This window comes from Dromaius novaehollandiae, chromosome W (genome assembly GCF_036370855.1).
Source record: "Dromaius novaehollandiae isolate bDroNov1 chromosome W, bDroNov1.hap1, whole genome shotgun sequence".
Taxonomy (NCBI): Eukaryota; Metazoa; Chordata; class Aves; order Casuariiformes; family Dromaiidae; genus Dromaius; species Dromaius novaehollandiae.
In genome coordinates, this window is record NC_088130.1 from 38,629,102 (window position 1) to 38,654,679 (window position 25,578).

General features: G+C 39.0%; 1 protein-coding gene across 5 annotated transcripts in view; it reads left to right on the forward strand.

Moving 5' to 3' along the window:
- The first annotated feature begins 6,326 nt into the window (after positions 1–6,326).
- The window catches only part of LOC135324397 (transmembrane protein 161B), a 45,927-nt gene continuing 26,675 nt past the window's right edge, over positions 6,327–25,578 (forward strand). For 2 of the 5 annotated variants that reach the window (XM_064500511.1, XM_064500512.1), the window contains exons 1-4: positions 6,585–6,818; positions 14,998–15,101; positions 20,433–20,513; positions 24,246–24,343. In XM_064500511.1, the coding sequence (XP_064356581.1) occupies positions 6,816–6,818; positions 14,998–15,101; positions 20,433–20,513; positions 24,246–24,343 (286 nt within the window). In that variant the 5' untranslated portion in view covers positions 6,585–6,815. Of the gene's footprint in view, positions 6,346–6,584; positions 6,819–14,997; positions 15,102–20,432; positions 20,514–24,245; positions 24,344–25,578 lie in introns of those variants that run through there. The other 3 variants (XR_010385751.1, XM_064500509.1, XM_064500510.1) reach the window with 2 other exon arrangements.

Sequence of the window (25,578 nt, forward strand, 5' to 3'; positions counted from 1 at the left end):
GGAAATACTATCGTCAAAAGACCTTTATTGTTAAAATTCTTTTTAGTATGTAGTGGTTAAGCAAAGTCACAACACACCACAGGCCTTTCTAGCTCTACTACACTGCTCAGCAAGAATGCACTTTCTGCTGAATAATTTGATTTTTTAGAAAAAAGAAGGAAATTCTTATTCACTATCAGAAAGCACATTTCAAGTTAGCTTAACTGAACAATAGAACTTCAGAAGTGACACAAGGCAGATAGGAGTGCCCTAAGTGGCAAGCATGAAGCCTACAAATCTATTGTCTTCTCATTTGGAAAAGCATGAGCTTTAGATAACACAAGTTTTTCATATCTATACATATATGTGTGTGTGTGTTTGTAGGTGTGTGTGGTGTAGGTGTGGGAACCAATATATGAAAAGAAATATTTTCATATATAGTTAAAATCACTTGCTCAGAATTAGAAAATATGAAAGATAGTTGCAGGGGGAGGAGGATTAATATCTAGAAAATCCAGGCCAGACTTAGGCCGTGTGATGATACTACACACACACACACAAAAATGAATCCACAGGCTTTATACTGATACCATTCTGTTTTATGGCATGGTAAAACAAGTAAAACAAACATACTGGTGGCACAAACACAGTTTTTTTATCCTGATTTCCCAAGGAAATAAGTTCTACATTGTCTTGCAGTGTATCTGTACGCAAATTCGTATTGATGTGTGAATTCGCCTGTGTGTTTCTTGGTAAGTGCTTTTTCATTAAGTTTCAAACACACTGGCCTGTACCAACCAAATTAGCGAAGTAGAGTTCTCAAAGATAATTACAGTGCTATACGTTTAATGAAAATAAGTGGCTGTGCGTAGGACAGAGACGCCATAAATGCCCCAACTAGAAAAACAGTTAAAACAGAAACTTGCATTTTAGTCAAACAATCATGAGATAGAAATCCATAGGAAACCAAGCTTCATTAGCCCCACTATTCACAGAACCAGTTTAAATAAGCTGAGCAGCCACCTGCCTAAGTCAAAAGAAATGCCAACTAAATCCCCACTCACACATTTTTTATGCCTAAATGCATGTATTTTTACTTTAAAATGTTGGGAAGCTATTCTTGTTTTACACAGAAGATTCAAAATTATTTGTCTAAATAGAAACTGTCCAGTCTGACATACTCCCCCAAAAAAAGAAACTAGTGAGTCCTCTCTGGAATACATTTTAATAGTTTTATTACCGTTTTTCTTCAATGCCCTTTTGTGTGTCAGATTAGCCTTTAAGTGAGTATCTGATGTTCTTTATTTTACAGAAATGGAAAGTAGCCAACAAAATGGAAAGTTAAAAATTAACAGAACATACTGCAATTAAATTTGTTTTCATTCTTCCCTTCACAGAGAAAGTATGTTCTATTCTCTTCTTGCTATGGGCCCTAGTCTGGTAAATTCATCTATGTTTACAGGTCTGTATTCACCTATAGAGAAACCTGGTGATTTTAAAAGAACTTCACATAAAGAACTTCACATGACTTCATCTCAGATTTCCCTCCACAACCTAATAATGAGCTTCTTTACCTAGTGGGTATACTCCGATACCAAATACATGAGATATCCTAGTACTGGTTAGGGAAATTAAGCCCTATTAGTGCACTCGGAGCTCTGCCAGTACCAAGGAAAATACAGGACAATTATCAGGTGGCGGAAATTCCACCCAAGTTCCGGTGGTGAGTAGGGGTTAGGTTATTCAGCACGTGACTTAGACCTCTGAATGAATTTCAGAGCCAGTTAGACCTCTTCATTAACCAGCCAGAGAGACTTAGGTGGAATCTGGGCCATCCAAATGTGAACCATAAGATTTATACATACACTGTAAGTGATATATTTGATGTTTACACTTTATATCAGCTATTAGAAGTCTTACAAGCTCTGCTTCACTACTTGGAACAAATTCTTCTGAAACACCAGAGCAAGCAAAGGTGCTCTTCAGCTCTTCTATTGCCTCATAGTACATACATGCCATGAGAGGCAGAACTTTTATAAATCTAGAAAAAATAAATAGGAATATTCCTTTCTTTAAACAGCTCTTGTTTGTCCTTTCATGGAATAATAATGGTGCAGTTGGAAGACATTCCTTAAATACGTCTCTGTGCTTGTTCTGCAAGAACGCAGGTGATTTCCATTACACGTTAGGTTATGGTATATGCTAGACAGCTCGGCTCCTGGCATATTCTGGGATGTGGAGCTCTTACTCTTTCCAGTACATCTTCCTGCAACTTGCTCTAAAAAGCTACTAAGCAGCTGCAGGGTTTTTTTAGTTGGTAACTTGGTTTTTGTTGAACTAAACTCACGTTCTGCTTATCAGTCCTGTACCCTATGGGTTGTAGATGGTATTATTATATATACATATATTCACTGTATATTTCAGCAGCTCAGATACCTTGCTTTAACATTATGATGCAGACTTCTCAAACTGCCATTTGTATGCACTTCCACTACTTCCTGGCTTGCTTTCCACAGGTAGGTTTCTTGGGCACTTTGCTATGTGCGAAGTGAGATAAAATGTATCTCCAAATGGGTTTTTAACATTTTATCAGTTTCAGTCACTAGGACTTTCACAAAGTCACTGAAATCTCCCAACTCCTTCCAGTAGAGTACTCTCCTACAGAGAACTATGAGATTAGGTCTCCTTAGTGCTTGACAGGAAAAAAAGAGAATCTCCTTGATGGACGTTTTCCTCCTCCCTGTTTCCTTTGGATTCTGCCTTCATCTAGACCAAGATTACTGCCATATCAGAGAGTGCAGTTACAAAGTGGTTATTTCATGATATTGTTGTGATGGAGACCAGAAACAGTTGTGTTGTGGTCATGTTGAGCTTCCTTAAATTTTAGACTTACTCAGCTCATAGTAGTCCCAGTGATGTAAGGGGCCTGCTTCCATTCAAAGCTCTAACCGGACATGAAAGTGAGGATGATGCCTGACAACACTTGTTAATTGTGTCACTCTGTTAGATATCTTCTTATTAAATGTCATGGAGTTGATTAAGATGATAATGTCTCCCTCAGCGTCTGTGTATCCCTCTGCTGGAAGTTATTACCCTTGTAGCCAAGGCAGGAGAATGAGACTTGTGGCCTGGCCTTACTTCACTCATACTAAGTTCAACGGCTGATGAAACAGTTTGTCTTGAATCACAGCAGGTGAAATGCTCATCATAAAGAAGGTGGGTCAGAGATCAGCTCTTATAACAAGCTTAAAGAAGGAACCTGTAGAGATTGTAATGAAAATGTTCTCAGAGCTGGTCAGAGATGTGAATCCTGCTCCTTCCTGTAAGAGGAAAAAAGTCATAGAAAATTTTTCTGAACCCCAAATGGTGTGATCTTGGCATACCTGTTGCAAGACTGGCATGCTTATATCTACTTAGATCTAAAGCTGAGTTTAAGTCATGTTAGTAGAATGCATATTATGCAAAGATTTGATTTTTTCCTTGTAGATGTCAAAGAAACCTTGGTGAGGGAAAGGAAACGTAAGTCACAGGAAAAGAGGGTTTAGTGGTATGGAATAAACAGAACTGAGGGGCATAAAAGCAATTGAAACATGAGACTGCATTTGACTCTCTAGAATAATGGCCAGGTACTTTTGGGAGGTCCTGCCTGTTTTCTAAAGAATGAGGCATATGTGTTTTGTTTAATCTAGCCTTGTATCCAGATGGCACTGGTAGCAAGGCTATGTCTACTCTGATGGGTTTCTTAAATTTTGCCAGCTGTGCAGTATCAGAGGTTCTAGAGTCAACACTAGTATAGGTGAGATGGTGCTTTTGTCAGCAGCACTTAATAATGCATGGTACAATCTTCTTTAGCTTGCTTGCTGTAAAGGTCCTACTCAGTCCATAGAAGTCCTCCTAAAAAATCCATTTTTGCATAGTGATTACAAATTTGGCCTCCTTGTTTTTGTGTGAATATTGATTATTTTTGTTTAACATCCTTTAAGCAATACTGGAATAAAAATACTAGGGCCCTAAAACCATGTTTGTTAGAGAATAAAGCCAACCCTTAAGCCATTCTAATTTTAGTTAACAGAAGAGCTATACTTGTTATCAATTTAAATTGCATGTTTTTTATAAAATACCACCAGCTCTTATCAGCAATGAAAACTCATGGCAAAGAGCTCCATAGGAAAATTTAGAATTTATTTTAAAAGATATACATCTTTGGGGGGGGTCTTAGATTCAGAAGTTTTAAATTTGTTTTGAATTGATGGCTTTCCAAGCGCATCAGATCTCCTACTGTTCATATATTAAGAATAAGATTAATGTTTTCAGTTATAACTCTATTTTAAGAACTTACTAATTTTCTTTGGTATTCTCTGAATATCATGAATATATGATTAATGGTTTAAATAGAATGCTTTTAGCATTTTTTACTTTTGTAAATTGACAATGCTCTGCTTTACTGTGCTGTATTTGCCACAAACTTCATTAAATTAGTGCCAATAAATTGTGAGGCCCAAGACTTGTTGATTAAACGATATGAATAGGCCAAAACCATCTTGTCTCAGCCCCTGGTACTATAATCTCTTGTATCTGAGTGGATTTCCTTTGAAGTCTTTTTTCTCTGTTTCTCTGTTGTTTTATCACGGTAATGTTGAGTGTTTTTTGCTGGGTTTTTCTTTTAGCTGCTACATATTTCAAAGGAACAATTAAAAATGTCAGAATGTCACAGTTTATAAGTCTCCATGACAGTTGTTAAGATGTTATTAAATTATCTTTTCCTAGGTATTTGTGTGTGGTGTGAGATTTAGAGTCACTCTGAATCCCCCTCTTGGGATTCTGTGAAAGGCAGGTAAAGTTAGTCAAAATACCAATAGATGTAGATAAATATTTTCTAAAAAAATACTATTTATCCATTCAAGCAGAATATTTGTGCTTCAGTTTCCAGTTCATGCATGAAGTACTGTGATGGTATGTTTACAATAGTAGGATTTACAAGAAAACTATTTTGCTAATTTAGTTATAGATAGGACAATTTAAAATTGCTCTTTTGGGATGCTGGAACATCCTGCATCCTGTGCATGCAAGGCACATCCTGTTATGAGGGAGGCTCTATATATAAGTGGACCAGGGATCAAAGGGTGAAATTTTTTTGTCTTGAAGAGCTGCTTAAAGGCAAAAACACAGTACATTTTTTCCAGGTCAAATGCCAGTAGCATACATCCTTTTATGCTCATGCAGGGGCAGTGCCACAATACAACAGTCACGCTCGTTTTTGTGCTCAGGGAGGAGGACCACAGTCTGAATGAATCTGTAGGCACTCTTTAAGAGGCCATTTCTAGGCTAATTGAATTCTCTTAAGTAAAAGGCAGGTCTTTGTCCAAGTTCTGATATACACGCTGGAAGACATGCCATCTTTTGAGTACACAGCATAGGCCACTGGGCATTGGTGGACTAGGCTGCTTTCCATGCATGTCTTGTTGGTAGGCTGTGATCTCTTCAGGCTGGCTGACTGTGATCCAGAAACCTTCAGAATAACCTAACATATGTGAGGCAGAAGGTAGTTATCTTCAATTTCCCTGCCTATTCATCATTCACAAGAAGACAAGAGCGTACAAGCTCTTAGAGCAGTGCCACCTGCAACCAAGAGGTAGGGATCACCACCGAAGAGGGCCCTGCGGGGTCACAACACAAGGGTGCAAACCCTGAGCCGCCCTAGGGCTGCAGATGGAGAAGGGCCTGGCTTCAAGGCAAAACGGATGGCTCACGGGGGAGAACCGTTCCTCCACAGCCAGCGCCGCCCAAATGCGTCTGACCCAACCCGGGCTGTTTCAGCCGCGGCGCGAAGTCCAGGCGGGCAGCTCGGCAAAACCGGCCGGGGCGGCAGTTGGCCGGGGCGAGTCGGCTGCCGGCGGAGCGGGCCGGAGCGAGCCCGAACCGTCCCCCAACCGCCGCCGCCGCCTCGCACCGGGGGAGTGGCCGCCGCCCCGCCGCGCGCGCAGGCACCCGACACACCCCGCCCTCACCGCTCGCCCCGAGCGTTTCCGGGTTCAGCCCCGAGACGCAGGACGCGGCCGCGCATGCGCCCTGGGGATTCCGCCTCGCCAGCCCAGGTGGCGAAGCGGGACCGCCGGGCGCATGCGCAGAGGCGCCATCCTGCCTCATGGCTGAAGCCGCTCCCCCCTCCCCCCGGGCCTGTGTTGTTCCGCGGCGGACGCCTCCTTCCCGGAGAAGGATGCCGCTGCCCGTCTCCTCCCCAGCGCCCCTGAGACCGCCTGTCCGCTCCGGCGGGCAAACCGGCCGCACGCGCGCCCGGATGGTCATCCCCACGGCTCCCCCAGCTCCCCCCGGCGGGCTGAGGACCACCGCGCTCGCCCCGGCGAGGTCAGCGCTCCGGTGACCTCCCATGTCACGTGCGCGGGGTCACGCTGCCGCCCTGCGCCGAGCCGGCTGCCCGCGCTGCGCCTGACGGGGAGAGCGCCGCAGGCCGGCTCGCCTTCCTCCCCGGTGGGCGCGTTTCCTCCCCGAGTTTCCCTCCGCATGCGGGAAGCGGCCCGGCGAGGGAACGGCTAGCTCATACTGAGCAGCCTTGGTGCGCCGCGGCCCTCTCTGCACAGGCACTTCGGTGGGCAGCTTAGCTGGGTGTCTTGCCGGCGGGGTCCTGGCGTGACCTCTGCGGGGTGAGGTGTGCGCCGGTAGGAGCCGGCGCGCGGTGGTGCCTGGCGGGCGCTTGGCCGCCGCGCGGAGGCGGCCGGGCCGGGCGGCGGCGGATTTATGAGCTCGGAGCAGGGCCAGGCCAGGCCGGGCCGGGCGGCTGAGCGGCGGCGGCGGCGGGCGGGGGCGGCTGGAGCACCATGGTGAGCGCTGGGGCCGCGGAGGGGGCTCAACTGTGGCGGGCGGCGGCGGGCAGGATCTGGGACGGGGGCGCCCCTGGGCCGTGGGGGCTCTCGCCGCCCGCCTGCGCTGGGGCCTGCTTGCCCCTCTGCCCCCGTGTGACTTGGGCGGAGGTCCGCCCTTGCTCCCCTCCCCCCCCACCCCCCGCCTTTGCAGGATCTGCACTAGCTTTGAGGACGATGGGTGCGGAGTGGAGGCAAAACAAACCAGTAGAAGTAGTTTTGCAGCTACTACGGCTGCTAGTGTTCTTGAAGAAGGTACAGTGCCATTTTCAAGCTAAGACTTTATACTGGGGTGATTTTATGTCCCAGTGGCTACTTCCCTCTTTGCTTCGTTTCTACTGAAAAATAGGCAATGTTACTGCATTTTACGGTCTGTGTCATGTTTAAGGTGTGTTTTTTCTAAATATGAATATGTGCACGTGACTATACATATATTCACAAGCTCTGTAGCCAAAACCAGAGCATTTAGTGATTTCAGTTAGTTGTTAACTTGAATGTATCTAAAAACTTTATCAAACACTTTTGCTACTATTGGTTCATTTCCAGAGCTCTAGGATACATCAGTATATGCTGTGGTAGTATGTGAACGCATTGGTTTTGTGAGAATTGCAGCTTCAGATGACTCTTTGATAAGTGTCTTAGCACAAACACAAATTATGGCACTTGGCATAATTGGCTGTGAATGAGCTTCCTGTAAAATAGACAGAAAACGAGAGGAACAAACTTGACTGGTATAATTGCTGTTAATAGCATAAGCTTGTTGGATAGCTGTAGTTTAAGTAGCAGAGCCTTGAGCATGTTATGAACTAATCTCCTTTACTATAAAGAAAGATATGCTGAACTCTGTGTTCAGGTCTTAATTACAGCTTGCAACATCTGGGTTGGTCAGATCCACTTTTAGTATACTTAGTCTACAGATAAGAGATGTATGGGGCACCACTTGTAATAGAGATATATGTATGCTGGTCCATGTATGCTGCATATCTTCTATGTGCCATGAATGCATGCATTTCCTTTCCAGATGGGTATAGATACCAATACGTTATTTTAGCTATGATGGCACTACTGTTGTTTAAATGATGCAACTGTTGCTTAGGGGCCGTAGCTGAGAGTCTGGCTTTGAGTAAAACCAGATTTTTAATCTCAAACTGTTATAATATTTAAATATTGAATGGTCTGATTCTACTTGTTTATATATTACTTGTGTACATTTTGGCACCTGCAAGGAACTGTGTAGTCTTTCAGATTTTTTTCTCCTTATATCTTTTCCTCTTCCCTTGTTTTTTTTTTTTTCTTTTCTATAAGGGTTACATTATTGAATCGAAAGGTCTTGAAACACTCATACCATTTGTAGAATACATGGGTGCTATCACCTAACATTTCATTTGAAACTGATTTTTGCAGGCAAATATAGCTTGTCTACCCAATGCAGATCTTAATAAATAAAAATCAAGTGCTTGTTTCCGTTGCCTGGTGGGCTTGAAAAACCAGAATCTGTTTTCTTTACTAGCTGCTGGAAGAACAGCCAAGTAATCCTTGCACATGATTCTATGACATAAGGAAAGAAAAAGTTCTTTTTGATGTTCTTTCTACTCATACACTGTTTGGAGGCTGTATTCTCCAGTTCTAAAGCAAGAGTAGAGTGAGTAGAGTTCATCAGTTTCTACTGGATTAGAAGGCTTATAAATTAAATCATCAACACAGTTTGCTAGCTGCAGTCTTCCAAGTTATGGCCGCCAGGGCTCATCTGTGTATGCCCATTAGGCTAACAACTCTAAATTCTGCACAAACATCCTAATACTACTGAAGGCCATGATGTTCAGACTGTTCAGCAGAGGTATTAAAGACTATGCTCTTATTTATATTTGTAATGATCCTTGTGATGGCAGAACTTCTTATTTAAAAAGTAAATGTTCTAGAGAGTGATAGCTTCCATAGTTCTTGTTCATGTGTTAATGGGGGAAATATGGGTACACTGGATTTTTACAATCTTGTAATAATAATAATAATATAATCCAACCTTGTTTTTTCCTTTTTAGTAGATCAGATTCTCTGGACTAGTTCTACTTGTAATTTAATAAAACACTGAATATGTATTAGCATTCCACATAATAGGCATTTTCTATTGGTTGCTTCAGTGATAATGATAGTTGTATGATTTAAAAAATGCCTTTGTTCCGGTCATGAGATTTCTACTGCAATAACTTGATTTGCCTAATGGTCACTAGCAGAGAGTTCTAAAATCTTTATGCTTAGAGAACTTCAGTGGAAAAAGAAACAGGACTGCTTCTGTTTAAAATACAGTTGACTGACTGTAATGTAATTTTGTTTTTAAACAAAACACCTTATCTCAAAGGGAGTTATACTGCTGTTGACTGCTTCCATCTAGCAGTTTGTTGCCCCCCACCCTTTGAACATATGGAGAGACACTGACTGGTCAAGAGGGAGGTAACCTTCAGGTGGGAGGACACATGAAGGTGAGGAGTGTAGTGGTAGTCCTGGATTCCTTGTGTGTTCTTGATGCCACTTTATGCATTTGTTTGGTCTTCTCTGCTGTGTTTTAAACAGTGGCAGGAGTAGGAAAAAACGAATTTAGGAAGACTTGGTCGTGAAAAATGGCGGTGGGTGAGTAGTGGAGAAAGCAAATTTTGAAGAGGCCGCTTGATGCCGGCATCTTTCCCAAAACTAGCTTTATGAATACTTGATGCTTACAGACCATGAGATTATAACTGCCTTAGAGTCCTTAAATATCAGACTGTCAACTGTACGAGATGATATTCTGACTATAGGTATTTTGTGAAATTAGTCTTTTTTCACAGGAAGCATTTATTTTAAGGCTTTGCTTAGTCTCTTTTCTTTGGCCATCCTACATAGTATCTTATACTGTGTAGTAAAACATTTTGAATTACATTTGCATTTCAGCAAAGCACTGTCTTCTTTTTCCAAGATGCCACTTAAGCATGCACAAATACATACGGAAAAAAGATTTTTTGCATATGGAAAAGTTCAATCTAATAGCAAGAGCAATAACTTCTCACTGATTAAATGCATTTCAAATATGTTGTATCCATTTAGCTTCTAGACTTTACAAATACCATTGCACTTTGGAGATTGTAGAAGATAGGAGAATTTGTTATATTCTTCTAGAGATCTTGCTGTTTGTTGCTAATGTAAAAGCTTTTTCACTTCTTCAAGATTCACAACCTTTTAGTATATTTGTGTGCTGCCATTGAAAGAGATGGATACGCTCTGAATTAACATCTATAGAATACTGCAATGCTCTTATGTAAAAAATATCTTGTTTTTTCAAGACTTGCCACTTCAAAAAGTAAGTGGTTGGCATTGCGCTTCTGAAGGTAAAGTTGTAAATTAAGTTCTACTAGGTGCTTTTTCAGGCCTGCAGTTGTATTGCTGCTGTCCCATTCTGCGGTAGTCCTGGTGCATACAAGTGATGAGCTCAGATTAAGGCTCTGGTCTTGTGGTGGCGGACATGGTTATTATTAGAGTGCAAGTAGCTTCGAAGTCCTGTCTAAGACTAGGTGTTGATTTATTTGTAAGATCTAGGTACGTGATAAAGTGAACGTCTGGAGGACAAAAAAGAGACCTATTATTGTGGGAGTATAATCTTGAGCAAAGTCAAAATGAGGAAACTAAAGTGGTGCCTTGGCATAAAACTATTAGTCTTGGTTATCTTTGCTTTGCTTTGCTTCTTTAAATCAATTTGTGCTGTAAAGAAAAATGTCCTTTAGGAAGCGGTACTTTTAAGAACTTGTTTGTTTTGTCATTATTATGCTGAGGTAGCTGTAGGTGTATTAAAAGTATAGTTTACTTATGGATAAGTGGTATTGTAACTTTATCTTAATTACTTATTCTTACTTTTTGTTCTCCTAATTATCAGCAACAATGTCTCCAGGTATGTAGTGTATGTAGTGTAAAATGTGTTGACTGTGAAAGCCAAAGTCTAAGTTATGCTTTGTTCAATCTTCTCCAATTGCTTTTTTTGACCTATCATCTTTTTTCAACGTTGTACAAAAGTCTCACTATCTTACCCTTTAATGTGGCTGATAGTACTTGTGTTGGAGACTAATACTATATGGAGACTGCTTCTCTGTTAGTTTAATTAAAATCTTTATTACAAAAAGTGTGTAGTCATGTTGCACAAGCAGAAATCATAGTGCCTTACTTATTAAGAAGGTTTTGGAGTTGAGCACAGTGCTCTAGACTCTTAAGACTTTCACCAAGGACTTTTCTCTGTAACAGAACTATAGCAAGATAGTAACTTTTTAGACAGTGTAGTCCCTGTTTGGATGTAGTATTTCAGGCTTATCTTTGGTGATGAGGTTGCTTGCCAGCCTCTGTTTTGCAGAGAAACTGAACTATCTTACTTAGTCGTCTCTTCTTTGGGCTGAGTGCTTCTCAACATTATATGGATTGACAGAAATGTCACTGTGATCAGCAAGAAGCTGACTTCTCTCTCCAGTGTCATGAGTTTGGATTTCAAATTCTGAGCTGTGAAGCTGAAGCATGCTAGGGACATGGATATATGTGAAATCAGAATGCTGAATTTCCTCTTATGAAATGAATCCAAATTCGTTTTCCCCAAACTGTTTGCAACTTTGGACAGTTTATTCAGTCCATGCAACAGTTCCTCATCTCTAAGAGGTGGATAGGTAGATTTCATTTTGAATACACTTCCCTTTAGTTAGATAATTATTTTGGGTAGTCTAATGCACACAACTCCAAGAAAACAAGAAAATGTAAAGTATTTAAAATTATACTTCAAGCCTGATCTTGATCCCTGGTGTTGATGACATGGAGCATAAACAAAGGTGTGAGGTCTTACTTTCTGAGGTGTCTCAAATTGCTGTGGGCGGAAATGTAGAGGAGCAATTGAAATTTCAAGGAGACATGAGTGGTTGGCAAACAGGCTTGAGAACTGAAAAAACTTCATGATATATCAAAAAAACCCAAACGTTATTTCAGCTTGTAAAGAAGTAACAAATACTTCTAAATGATGGTTGACATTTTGTTATGGGATGTTTGGTAGTGTATTTATTTTAATTATTTACAAATGATGAAAATTTATGCTATCATAATCTCTCTTTCAATCATGTTTCATTAACAATGATACTGGGCATTGCCTACGACATTTGATTTGTCTACAATTTTCCCTAAAAACGGTGCTGACAACACCACTTCTGATTTATTTAAATGTAAACATCGTTGAAGGGAGAAAAGAGAAGAACTCCCCTTACTGCTGTGTTTAAGACTGAAGGGCATCCTGCCAATGAGGGGGAAGGGCATGAGGAGTGGATGGGTCCTGCAAGTCAGTAGTTGGTTGCACAGCTGGTGTCAACAACAGATATTTGGCTTTTATGACCATGGGGCCCTCTGAGGATTGGGGACTGCTAGGAAGAGACTGGATCCACCTGGCCAAGTGGGGCAAAATTATCTTTGCCAACGGTCTGGTGATGAAAGCTTTAAACTAGGCATGGAGGAGGAAGGAGATGATTCCTACAATCAAGTGAAAAAGTGGTGGATTGGGTTGCTAAGCAAAGGGTGCAGGGTGATGTGGACAAGAGCGACCTTGAAAACAGAACAGGGCAGAAGGGGACCCACTCAAGTGTGTGCACACAAATAAGGAAGTGCCAGGAGGCCAGTGTGATGGGGGAGAAGTGCTCATACCTTTGGGAAATCAGCATAACTGAGTGCCTCCATGAAGTGCCTGTACACTCATGCATGCAGCATGGGGGAAAAAACTGGCGGAGTCAGAAGTCTGTGATAAGTTGCAGGGCTATGATCTCGTTGGGGTCACACAGATGTGGTCAGGTAGCTCAGACAACTGGAGTGCTGCAATGACTGGGTACAGGCTCTTTAGGAAGGACAGGCTGGGACAGTGAGGAGGGAGTGGTGCTCTTTATGTGAGAGAGCAATGGGAATGCATGAAGCTCTGTGTAGGGATGGGTGATGAGCCAGCCGAGAGCTCATCATGCGGCCTCACCAGTGCTGAGTGATGAGGCGCATCTGGAGTGCTGCATCCAGTGCTGGGCTCCCCAGTACAAGAGAGAGGTGGATGTACTGGAGTGAGTCCAACGAAGAGGAGATGAACAGGGAAGTGGAGCATCTGTCATACAAGGAGAGGCTGAGAGAGCTGGGCCTGTTCAGCCTGGAGAAGAGAAGGCTCAGGGGGATTTTATCAATGTGTATAAGTATCTGATGGAGGGGGAATAAAGAAGCTGGAGCCAGGCTCCTCTCAGTGGTGCCCAGTGACAGGACAAGAGGCAATGGGCACAGTACCAGAAAATTCCACCTGCACATAAGAAAACGCCTCCTCGCTGTGAGGGTGGCCGAGCACTGGAGCAGGTTGCCCAGAGAGGTCGTGGAGTCTCCATGCTTGGGGATGTTGAGACCCCGACTGGATGCTGCGGTGGGCAGCCTGCTCTGGCTGACCCCGCTTGAGTGGGCTTTGGACTTGGACGATCCACCAGAGGTGCCTTCTAACCTCAGCAGTTCTGGGATTCTATGAAAATTGCTCTCTCCTTTTTCAGATTATCTGTACATTGAAAGAAACGTCTGAATAAAAAAATAACACCCTCCAAACATATGCTTAAAGTTCCTCCAACAGAGAAGATACACTAAGTGGGAAAGGATATATTGGAACTGTGACAGTATTGCATTCTGTGCTGCCAGTACGGTATTATCGGGTAGTGAATCTTTCTGTTGTGGGGAATAAGATGTAAAAGTTTAGGAAAATGTTTCTCAAATATATAAGCTAATCTATGTTTTATTTGCCATTGGTTATTTGTGTACTGCTTACATAAATGGAAATATGTTTTACCCCCGACCTTCTGTGGTCCATTGTATTAATATAAACCTAACAAAGTATAATTCTGAACTTCTACAACTACAGAGGGAAATGTTTTGCCTTTAAGGTCATTGTTAGATTACTAGCCAAGACTGATGTCTAGGAATGAATGTACATATAAACAGTCATATGCCACTACTTAAATGTGGTGTTTTGTGTGCTGCTTGAAAATGTGTATACTCCTTTTCATGAGAAGATGTTCTGAAAAACATCCATTTAAAAAGAAGAGAGGGAAGTTCATTTGCTGTCTCTTTGGTGCCTTTTCTCTTGCATGTTCTGGTAAATGTCATGTGTACATCTGTGTTCAGTATTTTTTCTTCTTACTATTGCTCTTGATGTTTTAAGCATGAAAATGTTATATGTAAATAGAGCGAGTATAAGGTACAAGGTTCATGCTGGGTTTTAAACATGGTGTTAGTATGAACTGATAGCTTTTCATATGCAAGATGGAGGTAATATGATGCAACACTTCACTCTTTGCTTGTTAACTTTAGACCTTTAGAGATGTTGCTTTATTTAAAAAGAGAAGAGAGCCCACTGCTAGGGTATACATGTTTTCCTGACCTTTAGACAAGGAAAAAGAAAAGCGAAATGTGAAATAACTTGTTAGCAATTAAACTTCTGTGGCACTACACTATTCTTTTTTAAACAGTCTGAATTAAAGCTTGTTGAATGACTAGGGATCGGAATGCTTCTGGCCCCTCTGAAGTTCCAGATCTTGACTGGTGAAGAATCAAACATTAAAATTGAACTATGCTAATTCCTCTGCCCCCTCTTCTCCCTTCCCTGACTTCAGTAAGGAGCAAATATTGTATACTAATAGAAAGCGGTAATTTTAAGACACAGATGTTATAAATTGTTAATTCTAGTAGGTCTGTGTAGTGTCAGCTGTTAGATCATGTCAGAATTGAAGAGACCACAAAAAGCAAGATTGTAATCAGTGATGTAATTTTAAGGCATAATGTCTTATGAAATGTCATGTCCACATGTGGCTTTAACATCTGTTAAACAGAGAAACTCTTGTATTTGCGAGCTGTCAGATAGTGCATATGTTACTAGCCCTGTGATCTGGCAGTGCCTTTTTTGGATAAGATGTGTAAGTGACTATAACAAGTTCCAAGGAATTTCTTGAAAACTGATGCAGTATTTTTTTCTCCAAATTTAAAACAAATAAATGTTATCCCTACTATAGGAAAGTGTTTAAAATATTTAAAAATGATATTTCAGCACTTTTTAAAATACATATTGACTTGTTATTAATTTATTCCTCTACAGGGTGTGATAGGTGTACAGTTGGTGGTTACCATGGTAATGGCTAGTGTGATACAGAAGATCATACCTCACTATTCTCTTGCTCGTTGGCTTCTCTGTAGTGGCAGGTAAGACAAGAAACAGTTCTTGCACCGTGTATCTACCATAACGCATTTATGTATTAGAGTACAAACAGCAAAACAAACTAATTCAGATGATGTTTTCTTGAAAAATAATTGATCTGCTATTCTTGAACATTGTCAAGATTACAGTATTGTGATATCTGATTTACAGGCTCAAAGTATAAAACAATGGTGGTATAAAAGAACAGACTTGACTTTGTTGCTACAAATCACGTCAGTCATAAAGTTAGCTGCTGTCCAGCTCTTACCTTTTCAAAGGCACAAGCTACACATTTTAATATTGAAAAACTAAACTGAATACAAGACACTGCAAGAATGGAGGGATTTTCTGTGTTGCCTCAGTATTCTTTATAATCCACCGGCTGATTAGCCTTGCATATGAAAAGTGCTTAGGTATTACTAAAAAATTACTAAAAAAAAAAAATCTTTTTTTTAATACTTCATGGGGCAAGATCAGTGTAAATTTCAATATACTACTGCTTCATAACTGTAGATCAAACAGACATAATGAGTTGCAAGGCAAACACTCCCTATGTGACTGTATCAGTAATAACTAAAACCAGCAGCTATTCTGCATATAAAGCAGTATCTTAAATATTAAAAAACTACAGACACTTTTTTTTTTCTTCCAGGAAGAAAAACACTGTCTTGTTAGAAGGTAGTGTGCTGTCTTTTATAATTGTTAAAATTTTGATAATGCCGAATCTTCACTCCCTGATTTCTGAAGGAATATCCTTGAATAAGTATGTGCTCCTTAGGAGTCTTGACCAGTGTTATGTAATTTTCCACTGCTTTTTTTTCTTCTGGATCTTGAAATTACCAACTTTTCTCTTTTTAATTTTCCCTGTTTACATGTTGGTTCATCTCCCAAAGAGCTGCTAATCAAAAATGGTTCTAATGTTGTTTAGATATGTGGTAGGTATTACTGGGTAGGTAGAATGGAAAATGTAGTGATTGACAGGTAGATAATATAAATAGGAATGATAGGCTTAATCATTGTGCAGCATCTTATTGTTGACCACATCTATAGAGTAATGATCACCTCTTTTGTGCTCTAAAAATAACTTAAATTTGTAAGTGAACTCTTGACAATTTTTAATGAATGTGAAACAGCCAACTTTGTTTATTTTTTAAGAGATGTGCAACTACCATGGTATTTTTTATCAGTGATATTTCAAATGACATTTTCTACTTTTTATTGTTCTATTTAACACAAATAAAAAATTAAATATTTAATTGCTTCTTTTAGAGAATTTTTCAATATTATGTCTATATTCCTCGTTCTTGTGAAGTTTTCAGTTTCTGTATCCTCGTTTAAGGCATGCCTTTTGCCAATGATAGGGAAAAGTTTGCTGTTCAGATGTTTCTCTTCAGCATCCTTTCCCCTTTAAATCTTTGCACACCAATAGTTGATAAATACATAAGGCATGATTTGTGCACTTTTGCTTACATAATTCTGCTCCCCCTGGAGTCAATGGGAGTACTATTGCCTTTCATGTTAGTAGCCTTGAAAATCTCACTATTGCTTTGCAGTGTTCTTCTGTTTACCTGGTAATTATTCGAGTGCATTGTAATTTCAGTCATTGCGGATAACCCTCTGAATACAAGGACTGTGTAAAGATTCAGAAATAATTCTGTGTTCCAAAAACAAAAACAAGTCAAAGTTCACTGAAACAAGAATCTGAATCGTAATGGCAGAAAGAAGAGCACTTCTTTTCTTAGTTTAGCTGACAAACAATCTTTTATGTTAACCCATTTTCCATAGTGCTGTCTTTTTGCTAACAATGTCTTCTTTGATAAATCTCTGTGGGTGGAGTGCTGGAGGGTTTCATACGCTCTCACTCCTACTTCACTAGGTATACTTCGGTTAGTCTTTGGTTACCAAAACTGGTTTAAGTTATTTGGCTTAAGGATTTTTTTCTTGGTAGGCTTTTCTAGGTAAGGCTGTCTAAAATATCTATATGGGATAGAGGGGAAAAGGGGAGCAGGGATAAACACATTACCATTTAAAAACAGAAAAGCCAGCTGATTTAAATATTACTACTATGTGTACTTTCAAAGCCCATTAAAAGGAAACACAGACTTTGAAAATTTAAAAGAGTTGTTAGAATAGATATAAGGTAATTATTGAATGAACAGATCATCGTTGATTGAAAAGCTATTTACCTAAATTTGAAAGCAAATATAAACTTTCAACACCATGTGCTGTTTTCAAAGCTTGAACAGAATTTGAATATTCATGTTTATTGAACTCAGTTGGCAGCTCAGGTATCTGTGTAGGCCTTTGGATTTTAACAGGTAATCAGGCTTTACCAACATACTGCTTTTAGGTTGCTCAGCTACTTCTGTCCTTCTATTTTCAGTCCACTTTGGGAAGAGAGGAGAAGACTGATGTTTTGCTGTGCATTCATTAATGACCTCCATTCAAATTAACTAGGGCATATCTGTGCTACTGTTCGTCACTTGAATATGTCAAAGCCACAGGGCAACCAGTTCTGGGACCTCAGCTTAAAACAGACATAAGCTACAGCAGATATCAATTACAAATTTTTAACTCTGTCTTTATTAAAACATTTGTTCAAATCTCCTTGTTTTAAGATTCTAAACACAAGGTGTGTAGGATTTATTAATTAAAAAAAATTGAGGCTTATGTACTGTTAGCTTTCAGTATAACTCACTTGCAACATAGTCCTGTTGAGAAATTAAGACCTAGTTGTGATTTAAGCATCCTTGATTTGCCCTGGTCCTTTACACAGAACAAGAATTTTGTCTATGCTGCTGTATTAAGTACTATTTGTCCATCTGTGCAGGAAAGATTGTGAAAAATTAGCTTCCAACACAAGTGAACTTTTTCATACTTAAGAGATCATCATTACTTGTACTGTCAGTATGTAAAGTTCAAATCTGGGAGATGGTGAATGACAAAGCAGGAGACTATTTTTGTGCTTTCCCACACTTGTTTCTCTAGATCATATAAGGATGGGAAGAAATTAGTATCCCTATAGTTTGTCATTTTGAATGAAAAGGTAGCTGCTTTGATTTTTATTTAACTCTAGATCTTACAATGTCTCTGTTTTGCATTAGAGTTCTTTTGCAAACAGAAAATGTTTCACATGGGACCACATATGATGAAAATGAATGAATGAAATAATTTTCACTCTGCCTTCAAAAAAAAGTCTCCTCACCCCACAAAATCCTTGTTTATGGAAAGTGTCTAGCTTTTGCCCTTTTTCAGTGTTTCAACTCATAATGAATTTCTTCAGGGGAAATTTGTTGTGCAATGTTTTGAATCTCTGTAGTATATTAGCTTGTGCTTTTTCTCTTGATCAGTTGATGCTGGGATTTGTTCATGTAGTTTGTGTCAGTAGGTACTGTTCTGCTATATGGAAACCCCTGTTAGCCATAATACATTCTATATAACATAACATTACCAGCTTGCACTCTTAATTATCCGTTAGGTTTGGTTTTTTTAATTATCTTAAGATGATGTCTGTGAGTTCTGTGCAAGTGCCTGTTTAACACTTCATTATGCCAGCAATCAGACTTCTGAAATTGGGAACTTTTCCTGTAACGTGTATTGTATTTTTGCCATACTATTGTTATTGTTCCCATCAGTTTAGTTTAAGTTTAGTCCAGTGTCAGAGAGGATGTCAGGACAGAGAAGCTGTGTCTCCTGTTGATAATTTGCCAAGCAAGCATATGCGCAGCAATACATACATTTATTCTACCTATTCTTCCTCCTGGTCTTTATCTTTTGTCTCTTGTAGCACATGGGTATGCGCACAGTGTCCATGCCATCATAAGGAAGATTGGAAAATGAGTAATATTGCTTGTTATGGCTGCCTGGACTTAAAAATGTTTCTGCTTTTCAGATGGGAGTCTCACTGCAGTGGACCTCCCTCTGTATTTGCGTAGGCACTGTTGCATGAAGAACGACAATTTTTTTGTGCTTACCCAAAAGTCCATATTCTGCAAATATAAAAGATCTGTGGATCTGACTTCTGCATGGGACTGGCAGCCTTTCCCAAAGAGAGATTGAAAGTGTTACCCAGTGACAGGTTTACTTCCGTTTGATGATTATTTCCCAAATTTGCCTTGCCATCTTTTTGAAAGGGTATTTAACAAAGTCCCTCATTCAGCATGTAGGTTTGAATTACCCTACTTGGTGAAGTTTTCTTAACTTGGGAAATACTGACAGTCATGGATTTCCTTACTGACTCCAATTATCATCCTATGCTAAAAGCTGAACTTTGCATTGCAAACCAGTGGCCTTCTACTTGAGAAAAGGACTTCTAGGTAAATGCAGATAAGCTTCCAAGGCTGTTCCCATTAATACTTGGACTCCTTTACCTCAGCATTTCAGAGTGGAAATGAGAGTAACAGTCATCTTTCCTCTGAGGGGCAACACTCCCTTGCCATATGTGGTAAAGGCTTTATTTCAGCTACTAAGGTTCTTGTCATGCTTAGAAGGTAGGGTAAAATGTACCACCTAGAGACTTAGCCATCTTCCCCCCTCCCCCCCATTGAGAATTTCCTTGCCACTGCTTGTCTCTCAAATAAATGGGCAACATGATGGAGCATTTGCTTGTGAATGTGGGAAAATGTACAACTTAGCTGCATATAAATTAATGACTTCTTACTAGTGTTTAAATATTAAATTCCTAAAAGCGATAATGGAGCATGCAAATGTTTTTCTAAGTTACAGTTAAGTACCTTTAATTTACAAATATCTATGCTTTTGTTAGCTGTGGTGTTCAGTGTTTCCTCTTTCTAGTGAGAGCTGAAAATATCACTGAGGTGTTGTGTAGGACAGGATTGTAAATGTTAAGAGCATGTCTGTGAATGAAAAAAGACAGGTGAAGGTTACTTGATCACAGCTATTCCAGATCCTGCAAAATTACTGTTTTTTGAGAAGAATAATTATCCTTAAGAAAATCATTTAGAATATAGTTCTGATGGGTAACTATAATATAGTTATTTTAGTGAACTTTTTCACTAAAATAGGTACAGCGTTATTTGCTATATTTGTTGGCAACTTGAAAAATCGGAGTTTTAAGAAACATGAGCTTTCACTTGAATGGTGTGTTGATAGTGGCAAACTTTTCTGATTACAACTATCTTGCATGCTGAAGAGAATTGAAGTTCAGCTGTAATTGTTCAGTTCAGAGCAGTGTTGGTACTTAAAAATGTGTTTTGGTTAGGTGCTGCAAATGACAGATGTTTTAATGTGTGTATGTGTGTGCTGTTATATAGATTAAAAAAACCCTCTAAATGCTAATATTGACATTGTTTTACTTGAGGTTTTTTTTTCTTTAGTTTACGATGGTATCAGCATCCTACTGAAGAAGAACTGCGGATTCTTGCAGGAAAACAAAGAGGGAAGAGTAAAAAAGATAGGTAAATACTTATTTTAAGGTGTGGGGTTTTTTTGGTTGTTTTATAGCCTAATCCATATAATAACTTTACAGGATAATTTTTTGTCTTTGTGTGAGTCTAAAACTTTTTGTTGCGTGTGCATGCCCTGCTTGCTTTGATTGCTGCAGCTCTGTACTCAGCTGTATTCTTTTGGTTTAAGCTTAACATGCCCGAATTGTGCAGGACTGTATGATTCCCAGTCCACAAAAGTGATCTGTAAAATTGTTAATTTGGTGGCGAGATTTTTTTAATGAATGTCTTCATTTGGATGAAGACTGAGAATAGCAAATCTTCTATAGGATTGAAGCTCTTCATCTGGAAGCAAGAGAAGAAAGATTTGATTATATTAGTTGAACACAGGATTACTATGAGCCACCACTCTTATGCAGCTGTGAAAAAGGTAAATGTGCTCCTAGGAGGTATTAGGTGAGGTATTTCCAGTAGAAGAGATAGGGAAATGTTAATCCTCTTGCACAAGGCACTGATGTAGAACTTTATCTGGATTACTGTGTACAGTTCTGATCACTCATGTTCAAGAAAAATGAATTCAGACTCAAACAGGTGAAGAGAAGGGCTGTTAGGATGATCCAGGAAATGGAAAGCCGATCTTACAAGAGGAGGCTAAAAGAGCTTGACTTGTTTAACCTAGCAAAAAGAAGGCTGAGAAAGGATAGGATTGCTGTGTGTCAACTTAAGCAGGAAACAGATTCCTAACCATCAGGCGTGAAGTTCTGGAACGGCCTTACCAGAAGGATAACTGGGGCAAGAACTGAGGCTAATCTTGAGGTGGTAGAGCTTTCAATGTTTATGCATTATTTCTGAATCGGATATAGAAGGGAAAAAAAGTGTGTGTGTATGTGTGTGTGTTCTTTTTCTTTTTTGGGACAGATTTCTTTTAGTCCTTTCCTTTATTCCACTATGAACTACTCTCTTACAATTCTTAATATCCAACTTTTATGTTAATCCACAGACTGCATATATTGTCTATTCCTCATAAAATCAAAGCAAATTTTTTCAATTTCTTATTTCTTAAGCTACATGGGTAGCAACCTCATTTGCCAAATTTTGGGGTAAAAAGTAAGTCTTTCCTTTTAATATTTAATGACATTACTTGTTTGTCACAATACTCTTCTAAATTCAGAAACTCATTTTATCTAATAGTTCTGTAACAAATTGAAGTAAAATAGTTAATGTGAATAGCATTATAATTTATAACTGTCCATTTAACCAGTGATATTTAGTCATGCATAAAATAGCTTCAGTTACATATCTATAAGTGACACGTTCCACCAATATGAGCCTTAAACAGAAAAACACAATCACATTACCAAATAATAATTGTACTCTACTCCTAATGCCTTCCTTCTTGTTTGTAATGAGGTAAATTTTATTTATGGGTACGGGACTTCAGAGAAACCAGGATGGTAATGTTGAGACTTAAATGCTGCTTTCTTTGTTTACCTATTATAACAATAGGATGTGTAATAACCTGACTTTTCAGTCAATGAATATACTTCTTTGTTCTTTGAAGCAGCTGCTGTTATTGGAGGAGAGGCCTGTTTTAAAGTAGGAATTGTTCCTATTTACTTGTTTCGGATATGCTTTTTTAGGTCGCATGCATTAGAATGCAGTGCTCATTTGAGCCAAGGAGATGTGAGACTGAAATAAAGGTACATCTATTGACTTTTCCCATGTGTCCTCAAGATAAAGAGTTTGATTTTTTTCAAGCCTCAAATCTAGTAAAATATAATACCTGCTCCTTACTTGAATACTTTTCCAAATTTGAATTAATAGAGAAATGGCAAAAGGGGATCCAAGGACTTGCTTGGAAATTAGACTTGGAAACAACTGTAGTTTGAACTTGTGTCTTACTAGTCCATTTTATTCAATGCATACTACATTTCAGTATATCATGCTGTAAGTTATAATAGCACATGAATATTAAATAGTTTTTCTATTTCAGAATGGTTTGTTTTATATTAAATTGTTAGGCTAATGAAAAGGTCCATAGCTACTATGAATTACTCTGAATTAAAGAATGTCAGTGATGCTAGGTATGTTCTGAGTGTCTCTTGGATTATGGGTCCCTTGGGATAGTTAAAGTATAGGAGCACCAAATTTTGTTGAGCTGAGATGACTTCAGTTATCAAAATGCTCATCTCACTCAATATGATGGTACTCCTGGGTGCACACAGGAGGAAAACATAAGAGTATAACTAGGGGAGGAGGGGGAGGCACAAAAAAGTGCAGATATTCAAGTGGCTATGCAGTGCTTGGGAATTCTAACTTAGACTTAGACACATGAATTTTTTGAGTAATTCTTTAGGCTTTTATCTCATTTTTGTGAATTTGTTCATTAAAAGTTTTGTGCTTGAGTTGGGGAATATTAAGAATTAAGATGATGTGAAAAAATATTTATTCATGCTTTATGTTGTATTCTCATCTTACACATTAGTTGGTAGGACATCATTCTTCAAGAATAAGTTCACAATTGATTGAAATTCATTTTCATCCTTATGTCCTGATGACAGTTTCTTTCAATGGAAAATCCACCCCTCTTCTGATTTCAGAGATACTATTCTAAAATGTGGCAGAGATTGCTGCTTTTCTAACTGTTTAGAGCTTTTCAGTCCTGTTGCGTTTGTGTGTGGGGATTTTTTTTGTTTTTTTGCCTGTCAAAACATTTTCTGGTCTGCTTTAATGTTGTGTTGTTGTGTGGTGTTTTTAACATAGTAGTGAAGTAAGGTGTTTTTCGTTTTTTTTTGTTTTGTTTTCTGTGTGTTTTTGTTTTTAAACCTGGCTAGTAAAGGTGATCTTTCAGATCATTTCCATACTAATTAATTAATTACCATAACAAGGATATAAATTGAAATAATTCTATTGTATTTTTACACATTTCCTTTCAGATTGGAAAACTATCTTAAAAATATCTTTGCTTGATGGCTAGTAGGATAGATCTGTCAAGGATCTAGGTTCCTTCAGCTCAGGTGACATGCTTACTAAGCACTCTGTTGTGACCAAAAGACCTAAAGCTGGACTTTGGAAACTTTGAAAATTTAGTTAGGTTTTGCCTAACCACCTCAGTTATCTTCTGAGCTGGATTACAGTTTGTTAATTGCAGTACATGTTCAATACACTGACACTCCCAAGTCTTGCTCCTTTCAGTCCAAAGACTTTAACGCAGCTGCCTTTTAGTGTCCCGGCCTAGACCTCAATTGCAAAGTCTCGATTTAGCTTTGATTTTCTTGTATATTTGTATGGCAGGCTGGATATATTCTGCACTATACCTGCAGTTGTATCACGAGACTCTTGAGATTGGGGGAACCCGTTGAAACACCCCTATAGGTTATTGCCTGCCTGAACTGAACTGTGAAGTTCCCTTTCAGAGGAAACCAGTGTGCTGGAGTAGAGGGTGCCCACCTGATACTGCCCTAATACATGCTCAGGATGTGGCATACAGATGCTGTTTAGACCTCTATGTGTAACAACAGTAGTATTTCAGAGCCTTGTGAGGTAAAGCTAATAATTACTGACATACCCAGTTGTTTCTCAAGATATGTGCGCGTTTGAACTTGAGTTGATGCTTTTTTACCTAGATAAACATGTTTGCGTTTGGGGAAAAAGTGATCTGCATGCTTCTTAAATTTGAAATGTCATTATATAATTAAGAAGTTGATTTTGTTGTATCCGTGTGTTTTATTTACCTTTTTACAGAAAATATAACGGTCATATTGAAAACAAGCCTCTAACCATTCCAAAAGACATTGATCTTCATCTGGAAACAAAGTCTGTGACTGAAAGGGACACTCTAGGTAAGAGTAAGTGGATGCAGACAACAGTATATTTTGTCAAATATATTCTGACATTATGGTACATTGTTTTCTATCAAGTGTTTATTTGCAATAAACACTGGAATATCTCTTTTGATAGACAATGAAGGAATAAAAGCACAACTGATTATAAAGTGAGAAGGCAAGAATTAGGGTTAAATCTCCTTTGTTGTTCCATGGGTGACATCTTAATAGCAGTGTTACAGAAAAGGATGAGTAGGTGAAATCCAGCATAAAGCACATCTATTGTTGCATCAGGCATCCCTAGCAATATGAGACAACACCAAAAGGATCACATCACTCAGTGTGTTTGAAACAGACATAAAAAAATGTGATCATAGCTTTGTACAAGAAAATGACAACTGGCAGATGTCGAAACATGCGCTTTCTTTTCAGCTAAAATAGGAAATGTACTGTAGCATTGAAACCTAGACCTTTCACCCACACATCTGAAACTTTGAAGTAAAATATTTGGAAAACAAAAGTGACACTGCAGAAATAAGCAGCGTTAAATGTTTGGAAAGTTAATAGATGTTTTTATAATGCTAATTTTTGATTCTTTAAACATAACCAATTTTCTGTTTCAGAGAAGTCATACATGGATATGTAAGTATGTGTGATACGTATTTTCTCCCTAGCTATGTTTTTACATGCATGTGTTGTATGCATGAATATGGAAAGATAGCATAGTGCTGAGCCAGAGATTTCTCAGCTTAAACTATCCAAAACAGTGCTGAGAAGACTTAATCTGTAACAAAAATACAAAGCTTTTTGAAACTAGTGTGTAAGCAAGCAAAGCATTCACAAATTTCAGTTAGTGTTAGTTGCTTCAAATAATAGTATTAAAACCTCTCCCTGAGAGTAAAACAAGCATCTGCTAATAGATACTGATACAGTGTAGAGTTTAAGTTATCTTTAAAAAGCTTTATGTATACAAATATACATTAAATCTAACCAAATAGTTGTTTCAAAATAAATACCAGCTTTTCACTGAAATACTAGGATTCAGCCAGTTTCTTGTTTTTGGCATCAGGTGCCTTGTAGACAAATGAGAAATGATTAGTAATTTTTTTTTTTAAATGTGGTTAATACAGAAAGCTGTTTGAGACGGTCGGACTGCACTATATTATCAAGAATTGGTCTTTGCAGTTCCTAGCATCTGTGGGAGACAGAAAACTTTTCTCTTTGCAAACCACCTGGCCTGCATGGGGCACAGT